The sequence below is a fragment of the Passer domesticus genome, chromosome 3 (genome assembly GCF_036417665.1).
Source record: "Passer domesticus isolate bPasDom1 chromosome 3, bPasDom1.hap1, whole genome shotgun sequence".
Lineage (NCBI taxonomy): Eukaryota > Metazoa > Chordata > Aves > Passeriformes > Passeridae > Passer > Passer domesticus.
The window spans coordinates 52,391,213-52,416,365 of NC_087476.1; the positions used below are offsets into that span (position 1 = coordinate 52,391,213).

General features: G+C 40.0%; 1 protein-coding gene across 3 annotated transcripts in view; it reads left to right on the forward strand.

The window, feature by feature from the left end:
* Nucleotides 1-25,153, forward strand: part of NKAIN2 (sodium/potassium transporting ATPase interacting 2) — a 515,911-nt gene that overhangs the window by 485,084 nt on the left and 5,674 nt on the right. For all 3 annotated transcript variants that reach the window (XM_064413063.1, XM_064413060.1, XM_064413061.1), the window contains 2 exons: nucleotides 6,617-6,677; nucleotides 22,044-22,125. In XM_064413063.1, coding sequence (XP_064269133.1) covers nucleotides 6,617-6,677; nucleotides 22,044-22,125 — 143 coding nt within the window. The remainder of the gene's footprint in view (nucleotides 1-6,616; nucleotides 6,678-22,043; nucleotides 22,126-25,153) is intronic.

Consider the following 25,153-nt stretch of genomic DNA (forward strand, 5'->3'; position numbering starts at 1 on the left):
AAATTTCTCCAGGTTTAACAAGTTAATGGCATCACTAATGCCTTCAGCCTGCACTGAGCAATGCACATTTGAGCTGCACCTAGCAGGTGCTGAATGCAGGTGGGGAATTTGTTCCTGGCCTCTCAGCCCCATCCTTGTCACCTGGGGATCTGCACAGGTGAGCCTACCCTCTGTCCAAGGAGATGTGTCTGCCTCAGCTTCCTGAGGGAGTACACCAGAATCCTGGCTGGGGCATCTCACCGTGGGAGCAGGAATGAGAAGTCCAGTGTTAAGCCTGAATCTACAAGATGCTCCACAGTTCAGCTATAACACAGAGGCCAGCAGTAAGTGATCCCCACATCTACCTCATGTGAGCCCCTGTATTTCAGGCTACCTTTCAAGTCTGAGGCAGGAAAAAAGGACATGCTACTCTTTAGCTGTGAGATGGAATCATAGAAAAGTTCCAAATATCATGTGGTTATCAAAAGCATAAATCACTCTGCAATCCCTAGGAAGAGTGAAGATTTGTACAAAGTTTTTAGGTCAAAACTGCAGAAAACTCTTGCTAAAGTTTAAACTTTCTGGAAATTTGGGTCAAGCCAAATGTCTGTAATACAGCTACAAAACAGGCAAGTATCTCTTGCTTTCTGCTGTTGTTAAAGGTTTGCACTGCTCTTTTGTGACAAGCCACAGTGCTGTGGTTTTCAGTGCCCCCGTAGTCTCTTCAATTCATCAGGTGCAGAAGCTTGCCAGGGAAGATGCTCAGGGAACCCTGAGCAAGATAGAGCTGCTCTCAAGCACCCAGCAGCATTTCAAAAAAAGATTTCTAGCAGGTCTTCACTGGGATTTTCAAATGCTTATACAAAAAGGAAATCTCCAGAAAACTGAAGAGTCCACTGAGAAATAAAGGAAGATTTTATGTTAAGCACCTTCTAGACAGCTGATATAAAAAAAAAGATTATGATGCACTAGTTGAAATAAATGAAATTTTTATCACACTTCTCTTTTCCAATGTGCCTAGACTTATCTGAATTTATGATTCATGGTTTTACTGTGTCTGCTAAAAAGAAAAAACCAAAAACTTTTGGGGCTGAGTTTTCAGCTCAAGAGAGGGAAGAAAAATAATTTGATGACTACACAGGCTAAGAAATTATCATTTTATCTTGCTTTTAAATTTCATAAGTGCCCACTAGGTATTATTGTGAACATGTCAGTTTGACATTAGCTCTTTTAAGTAATTATTTTTTTGTACAGAATAATGCTACTTGGCCATAGTAATGAAATCTTCTTTCTGGACAGCACATAGACTGTTAATTCTGTGAAAGAATGATAGCAAGGCCGCACAGTCTACCTTCCCTATCAGGAGTCTGTCCTTATACCAATAGTTTTCTTATTCTCTCCTTTTATGATGAAAGAGATTTAAACTTGGAGGAATGACAAGGTTCTCATAATGTTAAATGTAAGCACAAATAAAAGCATACCTCAACAGAGTAGTTTCCATGGAACGCAGCTTGAGTTTTATATTAAACTCCAGCAATGATGTTCACTCACTGATGCAGCACTGCTGAAGGCAGTGAAATCAAGCTTGAAAGGGCTTTTGCAGGGGGCAGCTTTAGAACCCCCATGACACCAACTTAAATCTACAGATATTGAGAGAAAGGTCTCTGCCTCACCTTTCCTGCTAAATAATGACTATGATTCTTCTGAGAATCAATACACTGGAAGCTTTCTAGACAGTAATTCTCCAGTTCTTCAGTTGCTCATAATGTGTGTGTGTGTATATATATATAGCAATATATCTCCAGACTCCAAAAATCCATTTTAAAGAAACATTACCCCTTAAATGCACATCACTACAAAGGTTTTATGTGTGCAGACCACTGTAATCTTAAGAAATACAATTAATTTGCACATAGCTGGACATGTAGCATTGCAGCTTTGCAATATAGCATTCCCAGGGCCAGGATTACATCCATGTATTTCTGCCGTATTATTGCTTGAACTAGCCCATATTTTGCTTAGGTCTTAAAAGCAGTGTGTTTATAGACACCTGCAAAAACTTAATAATAAAAAGTAAATGCACAAGCCTCAGCTGTTTCAGAGATACTGAGGCATGTTTCCATAGGAAAGCACAATAGGTTTGTGTATTTTAAATCTAAGGTCCATTTTGCTGGAACAAGTATGGTTATAAAATAAAACCATATTCATTCAATGAAACCAAGACTATGTATTATTTCCACAACCCTTAACTCATTAATCCTCATCTCAAGCCTGATCCTCATCACCCTATCCAAATCAGATCCCCTTTCAATTTTTGTTTCCTCCTTGCCATCATTCTTTTGTTTCAAGTTCCCAGCTTAATAAGCATAACTTGTAGTAATTACCTATATAGATATTGCTTTAGAGGAGGGAAATGTGGGAACCTTGACCAGAAATCGTGGTTTTTTTATATGATAGCCTTTTTTCCAAATCTGGTGCTCTTTGCAGTGTATAAAAACATTCATCTCATGAAAGAAGTTAGAAAAAATAGCAAGACAGGAATTTAATCAATACTGATTCTGATTGAGTTTGATCACAGCACTTGACATTTTGAGCAAGTCTGGAAGTACACTCACAGTGACTCAGGATCTGTAAGAGTCTTTAGAGGTGTAACAGGGCATCATTGACTTAGGTGGGAATATTCTACTATTTTGTTTTCCTTATACAGCTATGATAAGGCAATAAAATGCATTAACTTCATTTTGTAGTTAATCTTTTTATCAAAGCTTCAGTAATGCTCTTTTGTTGATGATTTCTTTTAGGCTTTGCTTGTCTTCTTTTTTTTTCTTGATAGAAGGAAAATGGTTTTATCAACAGCTTATAGATTTTTTTAAAAAAAATCCAAACAAAAAAGGACCAATTAAAAAACACCCCACAAAATTATTAAGTGTTTGAGATGATTGTTTCTAAAATTAAGGTCATCAGACGCGGTCAAAGTACACCCAGGGAGCTGGTGCAGGCATGGATAATATGTCACTTTTAGAAAGAGCAGTATTCATTTATACTTTCATATGGACATATCAGGGAAAGTTGTAAATAGCAGGCTTTTTCAAGGTGCAGAAAATGAGGTTCATAAAAACATGCATTCACTAATCGCTCTATGTATAAATGAGCAGGAATGTTGCTAATGGCTCCTTCTCCTCTAGAGGCCCATACTACAGCATTAAAATGTGAGTGGGACAGATGTAAACACCTAATCTTGATGGGTCTGGGATCCAGAAATGATCTGCTCATTGCACCTATTTCTTTTTATCACTGCATGGTTTATAAAAAAACAAAGCTCAGTTAATTTAAAAAAAATTAGGTAGAGATGCAAAGCAAAAGTTAGGGATGATTTTTCAAGCTAATTTTCCCAGTTTTGAACTGATTTTCTGAGACAGTCAGTCTCCTTCTCTTCTTTATCTCTGAGGACTCATTTCCTTCCTTGTCATGTATGACAAAAATCTTTTGGAGCTACTGAATCAGGAAGACTCTGCTCTGTGTAATTCTCATACTGCACTGAGCACTGCTGTATTTGAGGACTTCCCAGGAATATATTAAGTGATGTGACTAACTTCTATAATTTGCTTTCGTTTGGGTTTCTTCTCTCATATTCTTCTCCAGGATGAGGAGTTATTCAGTGTTTTCTTTGGATTTGTTGGGGGTATTTTTTGTGATATAAAGGTATATTGTGGTGTGCTTTTGTTAGAGAGAAAAGGTTAAAGAAGTGCATCTTGCACTATAACAAAAGTGGGAAATTTTGGGAGACCTATTAATCCACCTGGGAATTCATTAAAAATTTTAGTTGACCAAAGTCCCAAAGAAATCTCTGCTATCTGCATAGATGAACTGTACCCTTTAATGGGAAGTCCTAGTCCACAGGGGAGGAAACATGTTCCTGATCTTGGGGATCTCTGCAGGCACCAAGGGCTCAGGTCATTGAGTATCACCAAAGTGAATACTGCCACTTTTGGTTCTGAGCCTCAGCTCAGTGTGCCCACTGCTGCTGATGCAATTAGAAGGTAAACTTGAATGACTGTCACTGTATCAGAACTGATAAATTACTTGGTTAAAAATAAATAAATAAAAAACTAATGTGAGATTCAAATAAGAACAACAAACATGATTATGTTTACCAAGCTAAGGGTTGGATAAATGTAGGAAAAGGGGAGGTTTCTTTTATGAACTTTAATTATCTCATGGGAAAAAACCCTGACATTCATACTTAGATCATAACAATTTGAGCTTTAAGGCATTCTTTTAATCAGCAAGCTCATCTGATGAAATGCTGTAGGATTTGCTTGTATATCAAAGGAGTTCCCTAGGGATTTAAGTGATGTAACTGAATACAATTAAAAGATCAGTTGTAAACACCATTTGTGATACGGTTTGTTTGCTGTGCTTTGTAAGATAAGTTCAGTTAATAACACATGAACTTGTGGTGGTTGACAAGCCAGTAAAGTGTTGAACTTTAGTGCAAGAAAAGGATTACCATAGGAGCCTGCTAGAGATGCAACTATTCAGCTATCTTGGATCTGATGGTCTGTAAAAAGAGAACAGAGAAACTATTAAGCCAAGGTTCACATCCAGGAATGGAATCATTTATGAACAACCTTTCTGGGCCTAAGTCGTTGCTGAATTAAACCTCAAGTAATGTCATTGAAGTCAATGGGGTTATGCAGGGCATAAGTCAGTGGAGCAAATTAGCCCTCTGTCTTGAAGCCAAGAAACAAAAGGGAAGAGGGATCCAATAAAGGAGAGATGAAATGCTGATATTAGCTGAATGCCACTTCTTGGTACAGTGCATTCTTTGTGTCCAGCAGTGAATATTTCATCCTTCCCAGGTGTAAAATCTTCCCAGCAGCACTGTAAGGCAGATTTATAATAAATGACAAAATTAATGGTTTAGTGCCATTGTAATGCAGCTTCTGGGCTTCCAACAGGAATCTAAACTGTGAATATACAACACCTATGCTGGCTTCAGTGTGATCTCCAAACTAAGTCTTGATTTTTTAGGAAAGCCTTCAGGATGACCTTTTTTTTCCCCCCCTTTTGCCATCTCTTACCCATACAGACATTAGAAGGTAGAATTTATGGGTATAGGTAGCTTTCTACATAGAAAACTGACAGAAATTCCAGGAATATCTGTGTAAGAGCTGAAGAAAACTAGGTGTAGTCACTGCCCCAGGTATGAAGGCACTACGAAATAGAATGTATTTGTTTGCATTTAATTTATATATGGGTAATATTAAGGGCTCTAAGAACCCACAATACTGCAGTGATTGTACGTATGCCTTGGATTAACAAAAAAAAAATCCATTTTCAGTAACCAGCATTCATAATACATGGTCTCTCAAATTTCACTTCTACTGTCCAACCCACTAATTACTCAAACTGAAGTTAAGATCATCATCTCCCTCAGCCGGAGATTATGGGCTTTGCACCATTCACAGAGAGCTTAGAGGCTGAAGCCTCTAGGAATTTTTATTATTCATATTAAAAAAAAAAATTCCCAAAGTGTACAGAGGGTTTTGCAGCTCATGAAAATATCTCTGTGACATGGCCTGTGCGGAATAACACATTTTGGCAGCAGGGCTCACTTTTCACTACACAGAGATCAAATAACTGGAATTCTTTAGACATCCTACCATGCAAACTTCAGTGATGAGCTAAACGATGAAAAATGATTTCTTGTAATGGAGTAGAGATAACTCTCCAGACCTACATGTGAGGAAGTTGTGTAAAGCAGGCAACGTGTGACACGTGTTACTGCTCCAATATTTGTTCTTTTACTTCTGGTCTAACTTAGCAACAACAGAACTTGCTGGAGGGACCAGCAGCTGACTCACATGATACCGGGCCTGTTGCATGTATGCTATTGGCCATTTATTCCTTATTCTATTATTGTTTTTTCAGGTGGTACTTCAATAACTACTCCAGATTTTCATTTTCTTTAAATCCCATTGCTCCTGTTTACAATTCAATTCTGGGCATGCTCTGCAGAGAGGATTGAAGGGAACAAGATACAAATTTGCCAGCTGCTGTGTGAGATGCTGATGTAAACACATCCAGGACTATCCAAAGTGACTTGTAATGAGGCTTGGGGAGCATTGCAGATATGGGAACAAGTTCCATTAATCCACAGCCCTAATTTCGACTGATAAAATATCATTATAAAGCTGGTTTACAAGTGCACTGAATTTGTCCTTGATTTAGTTGGCACAGTTCTGATTTTTAAAAAAGTTCTGCTAGAGGGCCAGGTTTTGTTGGATAGCAAATCTGATTTTGACAGAAATATTTAGCTTTTCAGTAGCTAAAAGCTCATCCATCCAAATGCTCATTAACTTTTGTATTTTTCAGTAATTTAAAATAAGTTAACTAGTTAAAATTTTGATAAATTTTTTGGAAATTTTACTGAAGGATGTGTTTTTCAAGAAAGATGCAGAATTCTCCTATTTTTAATTAAAATTATCAAACTGTTGTGGGGAATTATCTTTACCTTCTCAAAGAAAGTCTGTTGAATTTTATTGTTTCTGTTTCTGTAGTCACTTTTGTAAAGCCATCTCTTGTTTCTCTATGGTATCAGTCTTACATCTAACACTATTACATTTTGTTTCAGCTGGCAGGCTTCATCTATGCCTGTTATGTTGTGAAGTGTATTACTGAAGAAGAGGACAGCTGTAAGTACTAAAGCTTTATTACATACAAAATGAATTCTTTTTTTTTTAATCACCTCTCCACTATGCTGGCTGTTGCTGACTTCAACCTAAATGCCTTATTATACTGTAGCCAGATCATGTTATCTGTCCATCCTTCTTTGTCTAAAATCTGGAAATTCTGAGACAAAGGAGGAATGAAATAGTGGTTTAAATTTACATACACCTTTCTTCTGGAAAGATCATTTGAACTCTTTATCTCACAACTTAGCTTAAGACACAAAACATGGGGTTTTTTTGGGTTTTTATTGTTTGGGTTTTTTTTTAATAAAAAGAAAGAAAAAAATCCCAATTAGTAAACACAAGTTTCTTGTTCTTTTTTTGTTCTTTTTTTCTTTTTTCCTTGCTCCAGGCTGTTATTAACTATTTTCAGAGTAATTGGTTACAACTGAAGTTACAGCTCTTTGTGTTGGCATGTATGTTGTCTTATAAAAGCAATTCTGGCAAAAAATAGCTTTATATCATCGCAGGACTTTAATTTAAGAGAGGTTAAACAGCGGAGCTCCTCTTTGTTCCTGCTGCTCCCAGGGTGCACTTACATATAGTCAAATGATTTCAAATAGATGTAAATTTGTGTTTCTTCTGCTTATTTATATCAATAGAAGCCTGTTGATCAAAATTTGCTCTTATTGCATTCTGTGGAGTCAAGACATTTCATTTTTTTCTCTACTCTAACCTGGATTTTTTTTAAAAGGTCCACTGCAGCATTTCAGTACATCTTGGGATTCATATTGAAGCACTTTAGAAACAAGTATCAGAACTGCATGTAACTTTGATAAAATATACATGAATCCTAGGGAGAGCTCTGCAACAGGAAGCTAAAGGGTTTTTATTTGATTGAGAGCACTGCTAGGGCTGGCGGGGGTTCCTTTGTGTGTTCTCCTGCGTGGAAAATAGCTACAACCCTGTAATCTATTGGCAATACAGTGTCACTGTGAACCATCAAGGGGAGATTTAATGCTGAAATCAAACCACCACACTTTGGAGGTCGTTTCGACTATGCTCATTTCAGTTGTCTTTGTGTTTCTGTGGAAGTGAGGAAGGTATAAAGAGTACAAAGAGTTTGGGAAGCTGTGTAGAGCAGGGGTATGTCACAAATAGACTATTCTGTTTAAAGTACCCAGTCATATGTATTTTCTCCTACTTTCCCATTAAGTGCATTCATTATCCACAGAGCTGGAGAGAGTTATTCCTTGTCCCACAAAATGAAATCCCTTTCAATACTGTTCTGCCCTCTCTTCTAAGGGCTTAAATATTTTTTTTCACTATTCTGTAATGCTTCAGGGCATGATATAAGTAAAAAGCGAGGAAGGGACTTGAGACTTGGCTCACCAATCAAGTGCAGAAGTCAGAGCACATTTGGGAGATTTCTCCCATGGTTCATAAAGCGGCATTCCTGGCAGCAAAGTGCCACGGCCAATATGGTATTGTTTTCTTCTCTCTGCACCAAGAGCTCCCTGTTGTTCAGCAGCCACAGATTGCCATGCTTCTTTGAACATTTTCTTGCCATCACCTTGACTATTTTGTCATTACTTTTGTCATTTAGATTTCATTATTACTTTGTACAGCCCAGCCAGGTCTCCTCCTCCAGACAAAGTGCACGTCACCCATCTGCCAGCACCTCTCTGAGGCACCAGGGTGAATCCCCACCCAGTGCAATGAAGCCAGCACAAGCTCAGGTGCTGCAGCTTCCCCTCTGCTGAGGTTTGGAAGCTTGGCTGGCCAAAAAGTGAAAGGGAACTTCTGTGGCTGAGTTGTGCCAACAGTGTAATAATGCTCAGATTGGATCTGGCCCCTCAAGATATCATAAAATTAAGGCAGCTTTAGTTTCTATGGAGAGGCCTCACGAAGTAGCAAGTAAGAATGATTCTGGTTCTGTCTTGGCTCAGACATCCACTCTGCCATGCATCAAGTGTTCACTGTGACAGCCAGGGCCTGCAGTCTACACAAATACTCCCTGCTCAGGCTTAATTTAAAATTATTTTATTTTCTTAGATGCATTTTCTGGCTTTTTCCATCCCTTTTGCAACACATCCATCTATCATGTTCTCTGGAGAAGTGTATCCCTTATGGATGTCATGTTATTTAGTATTTGTAAGGATAAACTTATTGGGTCATACCAAACTGTCATTTAGCCACAAGTCCCTTCTGATGAGACAGAACCAACAGAAAAAGTCTTTTGCTTTTCTCGATGGACAAAGTGAACACCCATACACTCAATTCCATTTCTTCTGCTTTGCTAATGGGCCATGGGAACAACAGCAGTCCAAAAGAGAAGCAAAAGAGGCAGAAACTCTGAACCTGGCAGAACTGAGCAGCAAGGCATAAGACTGGAGAAAAATCCATGCAACATCCAAGAGCCAAACCTGGGCATGTTCCAGATTTTAACTAGATGAAGATATTGACACTGCTCTGGAGTATGGAACATGTCTCGTCTCCTGCTGGCACAGAGCCTCAACTGTAAAAACTCAGTCAAGTTGCTCTTAAGCTGCTTCAGCTGAATTAGCTTTGCTCTCAAAGTAATTGGAACAAGCTGAAAGAATTACTATTTCTCCATTCTTTATGCAGATTTTATTAAGAGAACAAATGAGTTGGAGTAGAATTAAGCAAACATTTCACTAAGATTAACCTGCTCTAACCTCACTAAAGGATTAGGAATGGAACAATACAGTGATAAAATCATGGTCATAACTAGGACTGAATCAGCAAGTCTAGAGGTTTTAATTACTCACACACCAAATAAATCCAGCCTCAGGCCCCCTAAATCAAAGCTCAAGTCTGTGCTACCTTTCATGAGAACAATCTGCTTTGGGTGAATTCTGCACCAAGGATTAAAGAGGAAGTTGCTTTGTCTCCGGGTATGATCCCAGAAGTGCTGTGGTGAACACCGTCTGCACCAGAGTCAAACTGCAGCACCCGTGTCCAAGGGGAAGCCAAGAGCAGCTTTTCCATGGCTGCTTCTCTCAGTGGAGGTTTACCACTCCCAAACATTTTCCCTGTGGCTGCATAAAAAGGAGGAACTCTGAAGGTTGCAGTGCCTCAGGTCTTTTTCTGGGAAAGACAAGGGAGTAAGGGTCCCCAGCAGCTTTGCTGCCAACTCCACACTCTCCTCTTTACCACTGCTATTGGAATGCCTAAGCCATTGCCATTCTTAGCTCATTAGCATTATTAGCTGCAGCAATTAAAAATAAAACATGAAAATGTCAGCAACAGCCATTACTTGGAGGCATTCAATGACTGTGAACTTATTGGAGCTCCTCATTTGTCTCCCAAAATCATGTTAGGCCTGCATTTTTCCAAGGCTGCACATTATTTTTAATAACATCGAAATGTTCCTTTAATGTGCATTTGCTCACTAGCAACTTGGCTCCCTGCTATAAGCTGCTACTGCCATACTAAAAGAAAATTCAACATATTTCTGAAAACTTCATTAACTGTATAGACATTTTGTGAGGAACATTGGAATATAAGCAGTCAAGCAGCATCCTCCCAGGGCTATTTGTCTCTAAGCAATTAAGAGAGAAACCTAGGTTACTGAAAGGGGAATTCTGCACTCACATTGTTCTGTTGAGAGTAAGGAGACTTGCTTGTTATTAGAGGGACAGCTTTGGCTAGGAATGAACCCCAGCTAAGAGAAAATCTCTAATTTAGTCTGTGTCTCAGTGTAAAATCCTAACCTAGAAGGCTCTCTTGCTGACCCAGAGAGGGAGCAGAAATAGTGTTTACCTACTATTAGGCAATGGCAAGGCAATCAGAGAACAAATATGGCCCCTCTGAATGTTCCCTTGTGTACTATGAGGTACAACCTTTGCACCATCTGATGCTAGCAGGGATCCAACCTGCACATACAGTTTCTTCTTTTCTCCTGGCATTGTTTCCTCTTAAACTGCATGTCAAAAGAAACTGCAACTTTGTCTAGAAGATTTTTGCTGGAACCCTGCTATTGGGGATATCTTGGCACAGAAGTGAAGCCCTATATAACCCTTTAAAATCATTTCACTCTTCCCCCTCCAATAAAAATTTGGATTAAAATCTGCATTTGAATTACTCAAAATGTTCAGTAAGACAGCAATACCTTAGATAGGAAATATCTTCTGATGAACAATACAGTATTATGTGCCAATAAACTTAGTGCCAAACAATATTCCACTCTGGGATCCTAGGCCTGACCTGGGAAGTACAAAAAATTATGACAAAGATTTTCTGTTAAAAGACAGTATTAAATTCATTATATGTGAGAGATGTGAAATTTTGACATGCACATGGGATAGACAGAAAAACATTTTCTTTTTATCTCTGTTATAGGCAACCTTCCACCTTTGGGCAGGTTGTTTAACCTCTCCATACTTCTGTTTCCCACATTTAAAATGGGAAATAATTACAAGGACAAACTCACGGGCGTGTTGCTTCATAACTTTGAGCGTCTGGGATGAAAGGCACTATTGAAGTGCAGAATATGTTCAGGTATCGCTTTTTTTCTGTGCCAAATGCTTGTCACAATCTGCTTAGTGAGACATTACAGAGAAATAATACCTCCGCTTCCATTCCTGCTCAAAAACATCTCTAAAACAAAGAGAAACTGGTAACAAACATTCGAGTATTAATTCTGCTTCTTTGTTTCCCATCCCAAGTTTGTGGTTCCCAGAAATTCTTGATGGTAATTTGCTGTTCATGGACTTCCTTAACCACAAGAGGTCTAGCTGTATTTAGTTTCCCACAGTGGTCTTTTCTTCCTGAAAGTGTCCAACTATGTTTGAACCAAGAAAGGTTTTATAAAACAGCCTCCTAAGGAAAGGAGATCCAATACCTCAGCTACACACTTCATTTGTTTTGCACCTGCCATTTGTGTAGTGTGTCCTGAGTCTTTCTCTGGAAAAGACCAGGGATTCCATCTTCACCTTTTCCATGCTGTCACAGGTGGAATCCATCTCACAACCCTACAACCATATGTAAGTAGGCCTGCAGCTTAAATTAACAATCAAGATTTCCACCACAGTCAGTGGAAGCAGGGATGTAACCCCAAAGAGCAATCTGCCCTATCTGTGGTAGACACCTCTCTCATGACAGGAGGAATCACTGGTCTAACTTGTTGGTTCTAGGGACAGCCTAGACAGTCTGCAGAGACAGCACAGCAACAAATAATAACAGGAATAAATAAAGGCCAATATTTAAAACACAGTTGTTCTCCTAACTGTTGAACAGGTCATTGTGAATGGGGATGCAATGAATACATTACAATTTTGAAGCTTCAGCTTGTTTTTGCTCTGCTGTGCTCTTCAATTTACAGCCTGCAGCTCAATTAGAAGCTTTTTCCATTTACTTGTTTCATTTAGTGTGGTGACTGCTACATGATCTAAGTAAACCAGAGGGAGGAAAATGGGATGCCTTTGGCTGTCAGGATAGAAGTGTGGAGGGAGAGAAGCCTCTGAAATCCCAAGGCACTACTTCATGTTTGTCATCCTAAGGACAGCTGCCTTGGAGAGCCATGGTGCCACCAGGAACATTTAGGAAATTCCCTGACATGCCTGTACAACATCAATCTTTTGCACATGTCAAAAGCTGGTTCCTGTGTTATTATTTCCAGTCACGTCCTGTCTTGGAGGGACCCCCTCACAGAGCAGAAGGCTGGTGTTGAGCGTCTCATTCTCCTCAGCACAGAGCCCAGAAAATCCTTGTCCCCTAAGGTGTGCTCACTGCTTCCGAGGCACAGGCTGAAAACGTCTGAGCTGCAGAGTGCGAGGCTGAAGCACAGGGGAGCAAATTTATGGCAGGAAGATATGACAAGTGAAACCAGCTGCATTTGAGATGCAAATGGACCTGAGCAGTCCAAGGTGTCACAGGGCTTGGCAGACACTACACAGCCTGCTCTGTGATCGTTTGGCACAGCACTGCAGAGAGAAACAAACTTAAAAGCTCTGAGGAGGTGCAGTTTGTTTAAATAATGGCAAGTAATTAGTCTGAAGACAAAATCAGTGATGGCATTTTATAATTACAATTAATTTAAAGGTTAATTTCCTTTGGTGCTAAAGTCTTATTTAAAACATTTACCAGGAAGAGAAATTAGGATGTTACTATCTAGATGCATAGAATGCTTCTGGGAATCCATGCCTATTATCACTAGAAAATTAGGTTAGACTCAAAGTGGGAATTTCAATTCATTTTAGTGTATAATAGATGGTGGTCAGGGCCTTGAGTCAGAAAGGTTGCTTAGGGTAGACTGTATGATTTGCATTTTCTTTGTTTATGGGATTAATTGCAAATGTTTCCAACAAAAGGGCTGGGTTTATACATGAACGAGCTTGACATGAAAAGAAAATTGGTTATGGATTGCTGCCTTCGTAACTAATGAAGTTGATGTTCAAGGAATTCCTAGGATACAGGGTTATGGTATGAGACAAATATATAAATGGTGGCATTGCTGGCTTCATCTATGATAATTTCTCATCTCCCTCTCTTGTCTTCCCTGCCACTCCCTCTGCATCCATCACCACCTCCTGTGGGGATTGTCAACCCCAAGCTTAAAAATGTCTAAATAACATAACATAAGGAAGCTTGAAGGAAGTAACATTTCCATTCCAGCAGCTCATCACAATGCAATACTGCTTAATAAAATCAATGCATTGTAACAGCCAGGGAAATATACTTACCTTACATATTTTTTTAACTATAGACCACACAATTTTTGTGTACTCAAGAATGGCATTGCAGAAGTGTTGTAAAAGATCTGCACATGTCAATAGTGAATGAACTGCTAATATCTGGTTTTTTGAAGAAAGATACATTTCATACCAAACCATTGGGAAAATATTACTCGTCGTTATTTATTTATTTCAGGAGAGGAACACAAAGGCATTCAGACCATGAAACAAAGTCCCAGGCAATTGTGTCAAGTCACTAGCAGAAATGAGGTAGTAACCAGTGATGATTCTGATAACAAAGGCTGCAGATCATTTGAAGCGATGCTCAGGTTGTTGGTGCAGCTGAATAGAGTGTGGTTTTCCTGGACATGGAGATGTTTTGACATTGAAAAATAGACAAAGCTCATATTCAAAATCAGGAAAAAATTACAACATCTGAAACTCTTCACAAGCTGAAAATTGCATGCAAAATACTTTTTGTTCTGGTGCTGGTGAAACACTCCATTTCAACATTAGTCCTTTCCTGCTACTTTGCACTGAACATGGAGGGCTGTCTTTGAAAGGATACCCTCCAATGGGGAGCATCTCCTCCTTCATCCCCTGAGGCAGAGGAGGGGCAGCTTGGATTCTGAAGAGGAACAGCCTACAAGTGGCCATGTGGGGCTGCTGGCTCCCTTCCCCACCCTGCTGTCCCACCCTTTGAGGAAGCTGGCTGCCTTAGGGTTTCAGCCAAGATTAGTGGGTGAAAGGCAGGTCCCGGCCATCCAAGCTCACTCCAGGCTGACAGATAGCAGTCTTTGAGAGGAATGGTGAATGAGCTGCTGTGGGTGGACCAGACAAATTAATTATTTCCAGTGGCCATGAGAAGGACACCTGCCCACAGCCTTAGTGTCCTGCCTGCTGAGACAGTCAGTGTGAGCTCCTTGCAGTTTCCTACATGCCATGAACATAGCTTTGTACTAAATTATTTTTATCAGCATGACTCCTGTTAAAGTTTTCCTTATTGCTTTTCCTTTCAAATATCTAGATAGGTCTTCATTAGCATTGGATTGTTAACTTTCATAGATTTGGGCCTTAATTCTCCCCTTTGTTGCACCTACTAATGACTCTTTTTCTAATTTATTAGTGTGGCAGTCACACTTGGAGGCTACTGCCACAGGCATTTTCTTTTTCCTTCATTTTTTCTTTTTCTTCTCTTTATTGCTTGCCCCTAGCAGTGATCTGGCTAAGAACAATTTTTCCTAATGACTCATTTGATAACTTCTACAATAATTCAGTCTACCACATATTTAATTCTTAGAATGATTTGTCAGTCAAAATCTATATTGCAGGACTATATTTTTTTGCTCAGCACTTAGGGATGAAAATTTGAAAGCAAATGGCTATTATCCCGCAATGCTCAGGTCTATCAGTTTAGAAAATAATACATAGTTCAGACTATTATTTTCTCTTAGCTTATTATTCTTCTCTTGCTCTCTTAGCTGGAGGTCTTTTACTGATTCTTTCTTTACTAAGCATCAGACAAGCCCCACTGCAAGTTTGGAGACAATCCTTGCAAAGCCTTGCAGAGGTCAGGCAGCAGCCCTGTTTCCAGGTGTACAGGGGGACAGGTGGCTTGCTGTATTTGTCAGGTATAGAAGGCAGTGCTGACCACTTCAGTCCAGTACTTCTGATTGCTGCAGCTATGCTCCAGTTGTTTCTGCCTGCCCTTTGGTCCTTATTCCTGCCTGCCTTATCTCTGGTCCCAGTTTCTGCCTTCAGCTACTGAAGACTTGCTCATGCCTCCCAGCCCTTTCTTGACTGTTCCTGACTACTTTCATCCTGGCTCCTTTCTGCTCAGCAAGGACCTTGGTTCCTATCCTCTCAACATGGTTCCCACTGTTGGCCAGCCCTGCCTTGCACAGGCCTTGCTCCAGAGCATGGTCTTCCTCATGTCATGGTCCAAGAATCTGCTACCAGCCAGAGGCCTTCTCCACCTGTGAATCTGAGACAAATTGTAACTTGTCTAATCTCTGGACCCACAGCACCATTCATCTTGGTATTTTCTGCTGGGTACAACCATGATCTGGATTCCCCTGGAAAGCAATATCTGCATACCTGTTGCTCCCTAATTATAGGAAGCAACAGGCAGAGATCCCTGCCTGTATTTCTGAGAGGGCAGAAACACCAGATCGTGTTCATTAGATTTCACAAACCTGAGTACCTCCCCACTCCTACATCTTGTCTCAGAAGAGCTGATAAAGACTCAGCCAGGGTATCAGCAGAAACAGAGACAGAGAAGATGCTGCCTTACACCAAGAAGAAACATGATAAGAGGAGAAAAAAAAGGAGGACAAGGCCCTGTGAAGCAAAAAATTGCTGAATAATTTTGATTATTCAAGTAAACAGCATGAAAATAGTGGCAGTGGAGCAAAATCTGAGCTGATTTTGCTCCACTCCATCAAAATTTGTGTAAGGGCTTCCCTTTGCAGCTACAGTGGCCATTGCAGAGCTCACAAATGCCATGAGGTTACAGTTTCAAAATCTGAGGTTTTATATTCACCTTGCAAATGGCTGAGCTGAGAGCACTCACAGGCCCTTCATTACTCACTGCTTGGCAGAAATGCCGCTCATTGCACCACAAGAACTGGACCTCGTGTCCAAGTCCTTATGCCATTTCTGAATCCTCCTGTGACAGCAGAAAGGGCACAGCCTCATGTGCTGGCAGATGTCTCCTTCCCCATGTTTCCCTGGTGTTTGGCTCTGCTGTGGTTTGAGAGCCTAAATCACTGTGTACTCAGTACAAAGACCAATAATGTTTAATTGTCATTGTAAACAAGCTTTATGGAGATCACATTCAAGCAAATCTCCTCCTGTGTGCTATTTTGTGAAACAGCCACCAGACCATGCTCACAGCATAAAAAGGCAGCAGCACTGAATTGTTTGGAAGTGTCTTCACCAAACAGAGAGATGGGTAGCAGGATACTGGCAAAATTGCAAGAGCAAAGGTGTCCCCATATGTTCTTTTATATTTTTGCCCCATATGTTGTTTCCAAGGTCCTTAAAATTAAACTTAATTTAACTCCCCTCAATTTATTTTTTTCCTCAATTGGCCAGTTTTTAGCTACTGCTATTTGTGCACAGCTCTCTCTTGCTTCACGTACTCACTTCTGCACCAGCAGTGCTTTCAGTAATGCTATCAGCTGTAGTTTGTTTGCCATCTCTCCTTCCTTCCAGCTACACCTGCAGCAATGTGCCTTTCTGCGGCAGTGAAGCTCAATTGCAGCACTTCAAAAACCTGAGTCCAGGGAGCCAACTAAGTCTTTGACCTCTAGAGAGGATGCAGATAAATTTAACACCTCGCACATCAGATGTAGGATATGAACACCACATGTTGTCTCTCTGCTATATGGACTGGAATATGCTATATGACTGGAAATATGTCCAGTCATGGCATGCACATGCACTTCCATGGTCATTAACTCTTTTTTTAAAAGGTATCATCTTTATAATGGGTAATTCTAGGGTTTGTATATTATTTTAGTAGATGCATGAATATATTTAAGGACTACCATAATGCCAAGCACTGGGGCTTTTTTTGGTGCATCACATTTTAGTGATCCTTCTATATACCACAGACTTCCAGAAATGGAAAATGAGAAATCCATTATTGCCTCTCATCCTATCCTGTTGTACAGCAGAAATAGTGTGACTCTGACCATGAGCAGAGGTTGAAATTTCATATTCCTGTGGGTAATTATTGATAGAAAATATGTCCCTACTTTGAGCTGACATACTCATCTTATGTTTGAGGAGACCCTTAACACAAGCAAAAGAAGAAAATCATCTGAATTTTTTATAACACACTTTACAGATAAGTGGTACTGCCATTGTCCTATTCAAGTCCAGCTAGGAAAATAAAAATTTCAGCTCACAATATTTCAAAGGTGGGTTTGCATGGCCAGGTTTTGAGGGGGCCACAGGGGTGTGTTCTGTGAAGAGCTACTAGAAGTTTCTCCTGTGGCTTCTGACAGAACCAGTGTCAGACAGCTCCAAGATGGACCCACTGCTAGCCAAGGCTGGGGCTGTCAGTGACAGGGGTCGTGCCTGTGGGATAACATATTACAAAAGGGAAAAATATCTGCACAACAACTTCAGTTGAAAAATTGAATGGGAGTGAGAGCAACAACTCTGCAGACCCCAAAACCAGCAAAGAAAGAGGAGGAGGTGCTCCAGGCACTGAACAGAGCAGAGATCCCCCTGTAGACCATGGTGAGGCAGCTGTGCCCTACAGCCCAGGGAGGTCCATGGGGGAGCAGAGATCCACCACAGCCCATGGAGGACCCAGGGCAGAGCAGGTGGGTGCCCAAAGGAGGCTGTGACCCTGAGGGAAGCCTGTGCTGGAGCAGGCTCCTGTGAGGATCTGTGGATCCATGGAGAGAGGAGCCCACAGCAGAGCAGGTTTGCTGGCAGGACTTTGACCACACAGGAGACCTCCACTGGACCAGTCTGTGCCTGAAGGACTGCCCCCCAAGGAACGGACCCATTGGAGCAGTTCATGAAGAATTATAGCCTGTGGGAAGAATTCACACTGGAGAAGTTTGTGGATGACTGTCTCCCATAGGAAGGACACCATATTGGAGGAAGCATATATGGAGATCTCCCCCTGAGGAGGAAGGAACAGCAGAGAGACTTGTGATGAACTAACCACCACCCCCATACCCCATTCCCATATGTCACTGAGGTGGAGAAGGCAGAGAATCAGGACTTAAACCTGGGAAGAAGGTTTAATATTTGGCTCTACTTCTTATTATACTGCCCTTCTTTAATTCAAGGCTACCTTGCCTGTGATGGTATTTGCTGAGTGATCTCTCCCTGTGTCTATCTGGACCCATGAACATTTTGTCATGTTTTATCTCTCCTGTTCAGCTGAGGGGAGCAACGGAGTGGCTTTGGTGGACATCTGATGTTCATCCAGGGTCAACCCACCACAAAAGGAATTGGATTATGTTTGTATGTTCATGTGGGCTTTTACTAAAGTGAAACAAAACATGAGCCTCTTGTGATAACAGTGACATGTAAGATGAATGTAAGATAGAGTAGTCAAAAAAAGTGTTTGATGTATGAGGCTAAGGATGGACACCTCTGTACTGATTCAGCTAATGAGCCTTGTTTTATTCATCTGATGTTATGGCTGCCAGGAATGTATCAGTTGTATGACATTTTAGTGACCTTTCAGGCACAGCCAGGATAAAATGCCTGCAGAAAGGGCAGCCTGCTGCCTGCTTTAAGAAACTAGCTCAGAGTCCACAGGGAGCTTTTAGCACAGTCTGGACACCACAGGGTTTGCAGTGCTGAGAAGCAGCCGCCATGAAGAAACCTTGCTGCAAATAAATTGATGAAATCCTTTTGTATTGGAGTTCACTTTCCATTACCTCCCTTCACCTACCTTGCAAAGCTTGTTGTTGCCTGTGAGAAGCCATTGTATGTCTCCAGTGAGGTCATGGTCGTACTCGCTGCCCTGCCATCATTTGGTTACACACATGGGAACTTCTATAGTGACCTGAACACAAAATGTCTCTATGACCTTGCTTTGTTTGTAACTTGGCAATCTGGCTTACTAACACTCTGTGCTTGCTCTGTACAGCAGGGCAAAGCTGCAATGCACAAGAGATATTCAGCATGCACCTTTCCCTCATGCTCCCACAAAATCATTTTGCTCAAAGAAGTCTTTTTCTGAACACGTTGGTTTAGCTTTCTGAAAACAGCCCTGAAGACAAGCTTTTGCCCCACATCTGCAAAGCAGAGTGTGTATGCCTGCAGCCTACTAATAAGGTTTTACACGTTGCCTGAAAAAAAAGTTCTATGGAAGTACAGAAGAAATGCAAAGCTGGACAAATGAGTCTAAGCAATATCCCTAAGGTGACATGAGCTGACAACAGCGAGGCACTTGATCCAACACAGGCATTTTCTGACTTGTGTTGTCAGAGATCAAGAGTAACAAAAAGAGAAGAAAATTGGGCAAACAAAAAAACATACCTGCAGCAAACCATACATCCATCCTTTTCTTCTGCAATCTTTGTATTTGAATAGAAAGGGGGTTTTCCTCCCAGCCTAGCACTTCACTAAAAAATATCCTTCATTTTCTGCCTGTAAACTTAGAATGTTTCCAAAGACATGATAACATTTTGATAAACGTATTCTGATGGTTACAGACATTGATTAAGTGGAAAGCAACAAATAGCATTTGTCTTGATTTTAGCAAGATTTTGACATTATAAAAGGTTTGTAAGAAGTTCAGGAAAGTACGTTCCTGATGCAGTCAGCATAGGTGGAGTGCAAAACTGTTTAAAATTCTATTTGAAATGTAGTTATAAAGCACATGGGATATTTCAGATGGGATCCCACTGGAACCTCAGCTAGGGAAATAATTCTTTTCATTCTTTTTATTAACAATAATGAGGGTAGAAGAGAGAACTTGTGTAAGAAATGTAAGATTAAACTAGACTGGGAAGGGTACCGTGCTTGTGAATATAGGATTAGAAGTCAAAATAATCTTGAGAAGTGGCTTGAAATCAAGAAGGTGAAATGCAGTAAAGACAACTGCAAAAGAACTCCTGTGGGGAAGAATCAATCATCTTCAAATAAAATATGGGCTAGGCTAGGCTACAGTTAGTGTCAAAACAAAAAAGAAAGAGATGATTATTAAGCATTTGTGTGATGCTGTTGAAAAAGGAAATTGGAAACCAAACCCAAATGACACAAAACAAGAACAACAAAAGCAAGAAAAAAAAAGAAAAAAATATCCCAACCAAACATACAAAACCCCAAAATCTACTGAATTATTTCAGGTAATGAACAGAAGACTGTATGTCAGTTGTCCCAGCTAGTCCTGATTTGTGCATCCCACTGTAAGAACAAACGTAAGTAAACTGAGGAAGGATCTTCAGCCTTCAAAATGTAGAGGCTTGGACAACACAATCTGTGAGAAAAATTTGAAATAACTAGGTTTACTTAAGCCTGAAAACAATGGATGACATGAAATACTTTTTAAAAAGGTTTAAAAACAGTTATAAGATTAAAAAGGTCTCATTTTTCTTCATATCTATAGGGAGAAAAGGCCAAAATATAGATAACTAGTTAATTTGCAGGAAATTACATTTAAATTAGACATTAGGAAATTAGGCACAGAGAAAAGCAGCACAGAAAGGCTATAGAACCTCCTTCATTAGCTATGTCAGGGATTAATTTAGTAACATATCTTTCTGGGATAGGAATACACATAATGCTGCTACAGGGCACAGAATTGGCTAAATTATTTCTGCAGGGGCCATTCTTGCCAGCAAAGAATGACTTTACGACAGATTCAACATGTGTGCAGTTGCAATGGAGACATACTGTACCCAGGCAGTCCAGTGTTTTGGTAGCTCTTTGCTTCCAGCGTAAGTGGTAATGGAGGAGTACAAAAATTTGATTCTTTGGTAAATGTCTGGAATGGCTCAAACTGTACTGATAAGTGTGACTAAGTGTGGCACAAATTGGGGGGTAGCTTAGTATCAAAATAACTTTATAAATATAAGTGTTAAGGAGTCCAGCCAGTGGAAGTTCTTAAACCAAAAATTTACTTTTTTGTTGTTTGTGACTGTAACTGCATTTTAGATCTACAAGAAGTTGTCTAACAAATAGCCTTCTTTTTTCTTTTTTTTTTTTTCTTTTTGCTTTTAATGTACACAGAGCCAGTCTGTCAGTAGCAGTGACCAGACATGTGAAAAATGCACTTCCATACCTGAACTCTTTGGCCCTTTTCTATCAAAGTAAAGTCCAATTCAGATCTGTGATGTAAGAGACAATATTTCAGGGACGAGAACTGGCCCCAAATGACCCCTATAAGCCAATAGTTGAGTCTCCTGGGACAAAGGAAGCAAAGGGCACCCTTTTACCTGTGCAAAGAAAGTGTTTTAGCAGAGATATAGGGCTCTTGGGCTCAGATGAGATTGAATTTTCCTGGAAATTGTTTAAAACAAACATGAGAAGGCCATCAGGAGCTGGCAATTGTGTGAATTAATAAATAACTCCCACAGTACAACCTTCTTGCAGACCTTCAGCATCTTGAGAGAAATGCAGGTTTCCTTACATCTGTGAAGTTTCATCTCTGAAGCTCAGATAAATTGTTCCAACTCTCTGTTCATGCATTTCAACCCAAATGTCAAAACAGGGAATCAGAGAAACTGCTGTCTCTCAGACAGAGTTGGATCAATGTACTCCCTCCTCTACATCCTCTACTGAGCCATGGTATGACAGCAAGCCAGCCACAGTAATCACAGTCAGAAGCAATGCATTCATGCCAATAAATAAATGGTTTTCAGCATTTGTAACGTCTAAATAGCATGTTGTTTTGTATTAGTGAGGTGGTCTACTTGAAAAAAAGGCATGTGTGGTTATTTCTGGTGGAAAGATGGTTGTGTTAAATCTTTTGCTGTTTTTATGTGGTTTTAAAATTGAATGGATTTTAAAAGTAAAGGGGAAAAAAGGGGTACTTAGCCTTTGTTTACTTTTTTACTGTTTTTCTGTATCTTCTCAATTAGCTGGTCTAATATTAACAGATATTAGAGGACCTGTCAAAAATAGTCTGTGTACTGGGTGGTTCTTGAATGATAGTGCCTATCAGTTCTGAAAAGGTGTTTGCTAATGAAAGCAATTTCTCCCCTTTCAGTTGATTTCATAGGTGGATTTGACTCTTACGGCTATCAAGGTCCACAGAAGACATCTCATTTACAGCTGCAGCCCATGTATATGTAAGTACTTAACTTCTAGGATATTTGGCAGAGTGGCAGCCTGATATTAAGGGATCATTGAGCTGAAAGATGGTATAACTTAAAAATTCAGACTAGGCAGAAGCCTCTTTTGATGGACTGAATTCAAGTTACACTTAAGCACCAACATTACTCTTGTGTTGAATTATAAGGATATCATGTGTCACAGTTGTTCAAACAACATCCAACTCTCACTTGATATTTCCCTATTTTCACTCAAGGAGGTTCCACTCAGAGACAGTGACAATTTAGTGTAGAAAAACACTAATCATATATGACAAACCTTGGCTGTGAAAAAAGTGGATTTTATGAAGTTTCATCAAAAGTTCAGCAACTTGCTAATTTAGTGGATGCATTTAGCATTTGTCTTACCAGAGCATCTGTTCACCAAGGCACCTCTGTACCTCATTTCCAGTTCCCACATTTAAAAAAGACAAAACAAATGTAACAACATATGGTTTTTAAAACTAGTTCAAATAGAAGACAGTATTTTACCTAACCACTGAGTGACAACTCCATCTTAGAGTGCAGTCTGATGTATTTGGGAATTAAATGGATAAACAAATCTCAGCTCATACACACAACTGTAGTATATTCACACTAGAGCTGACACACAGCCATAGACCAGCCCAGGAATAATTGTCTCCAAATATTTTGTACTGATGTCAACAGAAATGCAGAACAGTCCTGAATGCCCAGATAAATCTTACCTCTCTGCTGCAGACTTTAGAAATATATTTTATTTGCCATCAATGCCCTACACACTAAAAACACAGCACCACACACTTCATAAAGGGGCAACAGTTACGTCTTTTTTTGTTGTTTCTCTTCTGAACATTTCTTTTGTGGAAAAGCACTAAGTTCAAGCAAACAGTAGCCATCCCAACACACAATTCTACTCAGCTTTGAATGCAATTTAATTTCTTCTGATTAGTGGAAGTAAGTCTACTAATGGATTAGTGTATTTTTGCATGGAATCTTGCATTTACTTTATCAGGGGTACAATCTGTTCTGTGCTGGTGTTTGGAACTGGGCCCTTCAGGAGCTTTGCTAGCAGCTTTTTAATAATCTCAAATTACAATAGTGCATATCTCCAATGTCGTCTTAACTTCAGCTTCCCATCTGTCTGTGCTCAAGTAAATATTTTTCACCTGCACTTTTGGCACAGTGCTGCACATTTAGAAAATGTTATTTCCTTCATAGTATTATAGCAGGTACATAGGTACTTAGAACAATTCTAATCCTATCTCTTTCTCATTATACCATACCTTGTCATCAACATATGGAGCCCTCTAGCTATTATCCCATTCTCTTTATGCTCTCAGTGTTTCTTCCAGAGCAGCAGATTGCATTTACTATGCATCTTCATACTGACTGGAAAGAAAGCTAGACCTGTGAAAAAAGAAAAAAGAAAAAAAAAAAAAATAGGGCAATAGTTTTAAGCCTGTAGCTTAGATGAAGAGATAGATGATCAATCCATGTAAGCAGTGTTCTCTCTTATTTCAATGCTGCATGCTCACTGGAGTATAGGTGATTTAGCTGTCTTAACCAAGAGACAGAAATCAGAATGTGAGTGGACATTTTGTCCAATCAACCCACAAAAGTATTGCCATGTCCCAGCCACAGTCAAATAAAGACACTTCATGTTTCCCTCTGACTGTATAGTGTTTGACAGGGCTCTCGAGAATTGCTACAATCTGTCCTTAAGAAGCTTTTACAGCATTTAGTAATACCTTTCTTTATTTACAGCTGAGGAACACATGCATATGTATTCACATTGCAGTTGCTCTGTAAATGTAGGCAGTCCATTAGGTAGCGGAGTGACAAATTCGAATGTCAAGTTAATCAAGTCAAGGTTTGATCTGCTTGTAGCACTATTTACAGCAATATTATGTATTAGAAATCAAAACATGCTGATATGATAACATCAGGCCATACTTGGTATTTTAGAGCTTTATTTGCTGGGAGGAAAGATTTTGTTCCCTACAGAGCTTGTTCCCCCAATATCACCAATGTCAATGAAGGAAAGAAAAAACACAACAAAGGAGAGGAGAGGAGAGGAGAGGAGAGGAGAGGAGAGGAGAGGAGAGGAGAGGAGAGGAGAGGAGAGGAGAGGAGAGGAGAGGAGAGGAGAGGAGAGGAGAGGAGAGGAGAGGAGAGGAGAGGAGAGGAGAGGAGAGGAGAGGAGAGGAGAGGAGAGGAGAGGAGAGGAGAGGAGAGGAGAGGAGAGGAGAGGAGAGGAGAGGAGAGGAGAGGAGAGGAGAGGGACCTTCTGCTTGACGTAGTCCCTTGCCATGCTCTCACCACTTTCCAAGACGTAATCATATCCATCCAGAATACAACTATACCCATACATGTCCATATATCTGTATTCATATAACTATTTCCATAATTTTATCATTTGCTATAAAATGTCTTTGAATTCATAGGCAACAGAAGATATATTGAGCATAATATATGGTCGATATATTATCATCCCATCTAATTCCTGCAAGATCAAGAAGATCAAGAAAAGACAGAGATCACTTTTTGCCACCACTGCATCCTGTCCTATTCAGATTCACACTGGGCACATCTCTTATGGAGCTCTGGATTTATTAGAGAAATTGAACACGGGACAGGTGCCTTTAAATCATCTGATTGCTAATTATATGCAGAGGCACAGCATCAGTTTTTTCTCTGTGCTGTGGTGTGCTGGACATGCTGCAAAATGGAAGGAAAGCATATGGCCTCCTCTTTGAAGAGCTCACCAATACAATATCAGCTTGTAATGGTTCAGATTCTTTCAAAATACAAATTTTAACATGTAGTCCAGTAATACAGAACAGAGAAGCCTCTATATGTTTACCAGATTGATTCATACACAGGACTAGTACAAATCTTAAATACATACAGAGTTTTGTGTTCAGCCTCAATCATTATCCAGGTACTGCTTGCTGATGTGAATTGATTTAGTGGATTGCAATGACAGAAGTCCATCAACAGAAATTTATTTCTTTGGAAGGCAGAC